The sequence below is a fragment of the Ictidomys tridecemlineatus genome, chromosome 4, assembly GCF_052094955.1.
Source record: "Ictidomys tridecemlineatus isolate mIctTri1 chromosome 4, mIctTri1.hap1, whole genome shotgun sequence".
Taxonomy (NCBI): Eukaryota; Metazoa; Chordata; class Mammalia; order Rodentia; family Sciuridae; genus Ictidomys; species Ictidomys tridecemlineatus.
The window spans coordinates 147,583,540-147,586,696 of record NC_135480.1 but is presented as its reverse complement, the minus strand read 5'-3'; the positions used below and the strand labels follow the sequence as shown (position 1 = coordinate 147,586,696).

At 42.4% G+C, this 3,157-nt stretch overlaps 1 protein-coding gene across 1 annotated transcript; it reads right to left on the bottom strand.

Annotated features, from left to right (window-relative positions):
- Nucleotides 1–1,486: 1,486 nt before the first annotated feature.
- LOC101977735 (tropomyosin-1) lies at nucleotides 1,487–2,781 on the bottom strand. The gene is given in 2 exon segments (XM_021725646.3): nucleotides 1,487–2,543; nucleotides 2,678–2,781. Coding segments are annotated over 2 exon segments (549 nt in total). The 5' UTR covers nucleotides 2,746–2,781; the 3' UTR covers nucleotides 1,487–2,062.
- Between the last annotated feature and the right edge of the window lie 376 nt (nucleotides 2,782–3,157).

The following is a 3,157-nucleotide window of genomic DNA, read 5'->3' as shown; positions in this document are numbered from 1 at the left end:
ACATCGTATTATCTCACTTATATGAAACTTAAGTGGTAAAATATCATAACAGGGATGCCAATGGGGATAGAAATTATCCAGAAGGGAATACAAAGGAATTTTTCTGGACAATGGAAATGTTTTTTTTTATCTTGAATTGTATACATTTACAAAACACTTTTGGGTATAAATTTAACATCTGCACATTTCATTGTTCATAAATTTTACCTCAAAATGTCCTTTTAAAATCTACAAAATTCAGCTGGGCATGGTGGCCCATGCCTGTAATCCCAGAGGCTTGGGAGGCTGTGACAGGAGGATCATGAGTTCAAAGCCAGCCTCAGGAAAAAAGCAAAGTGCTAAGCAACTCAGTGAGACCCTGTCTCTAAATAAAATACAAAATAGGGCTAGGGACATGGCTCAGTAGCCTAGTGCTCTTCAGTTCAATCCCTGGTACCCTCCATCCCCCCAAAAAATCTACAAAATTCAATGAATGTAATCCACTATATCAACAAGCTGAAGAAGAAATGTCACATGATCATACCAATTGATGGAGAAAAAAATTTCAGAAGTGGAATTTCCATGATTTGATAAATAATATCTACAAATCTCCTACATCTTTTTTTTTTTGGAGGGGTTGGTTCTTTATTTCAAAAAAACACTTGTCAATATTCAGTATCAAAACAGTTGCACTATTGTTTGTCTTTCTCCCAACTGGCCCCAAAGAGACGACAACAAAGGGGAATACATATTAAGCCAATAAGCTGCAGGATGTACACCTAACAGACCTCACGAAACCTCACCTAAAAAAGTGGGGATTGGGCTGGGAAAGAAACTTTGAAAGATCAGCACACTGCCAGCCCAGACTGCAGGACTCTCACAGCCAGACGAGGTGGCCAGGTACCCCACCCCAAAGATGCAGTTTCAAAATAATATAAAATTCTAAAAGTTGTGTACATAAGCTATTCAAGATTCTCCAGCACTGACTGATAACAAAGCACAATGAGATGGCACTTTTAGATACAGCAGCTTCGGACCCAGAAAAGGGTGATGAGATGAGTTCATATGGCTAAATCAGTGGCCAAAACATAATTTTCTTTCTTTCTTTCTTTCTTTCTTTCTTTCTTTCTTTCTTTCTTTCTTTCTTTCTTTCTTTCTTTCTTTCTTTCTTTCTTTCTTTCTTTCTTTTTTTTTTTCAAGCAAGCAGGAGAGCAATTAAGTGGTCACGCAAGATTAAGGGGCCCAGATCCATTCTGTGAACACTTGGGAAGTGGGTAGAGATGGGAGAAAAATTTGGTCTCAGGGCTAAGAATATGGCTAAGTGGTAGAGCATTTGCCGAACAAGCACGAGGCCCTGGGTTCAATCCCCAGCACCTGAAAAACAAAAAGTCTCAGAGGTCTCACCATGTTAATTTGGTCATTTCTGATGAAACAAAGTAAAAAATAAGAATACAGTTGTCTAAAGATACCTTAAAGCTAAAAATAAAACAAAACCTGAATAGCAAGGTTTTTGTTTTTTTGGCTAACTCCTCTTGGAATCACCTTTCTGGTTTGGCTAGTACTTTGCACAGAGCAATGAGGTTTGCCAGAGTCGAGTCTTTCCCTGGGCTCTGTTTGGCTCTCAGTAAGGCAGGCCCATTCCTCTTTTCCTCCTCTATGGAGAGGGCAATAGGGATTAGGCTGGAAAGTTACCTTCCAAAAGTGAGAAGGGAATTAGATTGCTGCTTCAGAGCTATGAAATTATTTGGAATGTTTTACAAATGGTTACTGTAACAACAAAAAAAGTAATTACAAAATGTGTACATCATAACATGCTTTTAAAGACACTTTGCGTTGTGCTCACATTCCCTTAAATGCTGTTCCCAAAGGTGCTCAGCCTCTAGCCCAGCTGGAATCTCTGGGAAGAAGCAGAGACAGTTTGGTGAAAAAGACAAGGGGGTAGGGGGTTGAGGGGGTGTTGAAAGGAGAAAGCAGCCTTCCAGTTAAGATCAGCCCTGAGTTTCAAGGTCAGCTTCGGGCTGGCTGGCCTCAGGCGGAGTCAGGGTCAGAGGGAGGAGCAGCAGCAGGGCGGGACTGGGGAGCTCTACATCTCATTCAGGTCAAGCAGAGTCCGGTCCAGCATCCTTTGTGTACAGAGGTGCTCCTCTTTGGTGCATTTCAGCTTATCTTCCAAATCATCAATTGTCTTTTCCAGTTTGGCTACCAATCTCTGGGCAAACTCAGCGCTGGTCTCTGCCTCCTTGAGTTTATCAGTGAGAATCTTTATTTCTTCCTCATATTTGTCTTCTTTTTGAGAGTACTTTCCTTCAGCAGCATTCAGACACTTCAGGTTCTAGTCCATCAGTCTGATCTGCTCATCCATCTCTCGGCAACGGGACTCTGCCTGCTCAGCTCGTTCCTCTGTGCGTTCCAAGTCGCCTTCAATAATCACTAACTTAGGAGCCACCTCTTCATACTTCCTATCTGCTTCTTCTGCAATGTGCTTAGCTTCTTTGAGTTGGATTTCCTGGAGTTCCATCTTTTCTTCATCTTTTAGGGCCCGGTTTTCAATAACCTTCATACCTCTCTCACTCTCATCAGCAGCTTTTTCTGCTTCCTCCAGCTTTTGCAGGGCAGTAGCAAGGCGCTGCTGAGCACGGTCCAGCTCCTCTTCAACCAGTTGGATCCTTCGGTTCAAGGAGGCTATCTCAGCCTCAGCCTGTTCCCGGGCCCGCCTTTCTCCCTCAACTTCCCGCTGGAGGTGCTCAGCCCTCTCCTCGGCATCATCCACTTGCTGCTGCAGAACCTGGATGTTGCGCTTCACCGCCTCCACGGTGGTGATCCCCGCCATGGTGCCCACCCAGCGGCTTCTCGTTATCTGCCTACTGCCTCCTCTCAGCGCTGCAGCCGCTTCTCCAAATCCCCTACATCTTAACATCATATTTGTGTTAGTTTTCCATCACTATAACAAAATATCTGATATTATTAACTTATATAGAGAAAAAGTTTCATTTTGACTCACTGATTTAGTTTCCAGTCTATCATGAGGCAAATCCATTGCTTGGGCCCTGGAACAAGGCATTACATGATGGTGGCTATTTAACAAAACTAAACAAGAATAATTTCTGGAGACAGAAAATTATAGACAAATCTAACTTGTGAATATAGATATAAGAATACTTACTAATACTTACTAAGA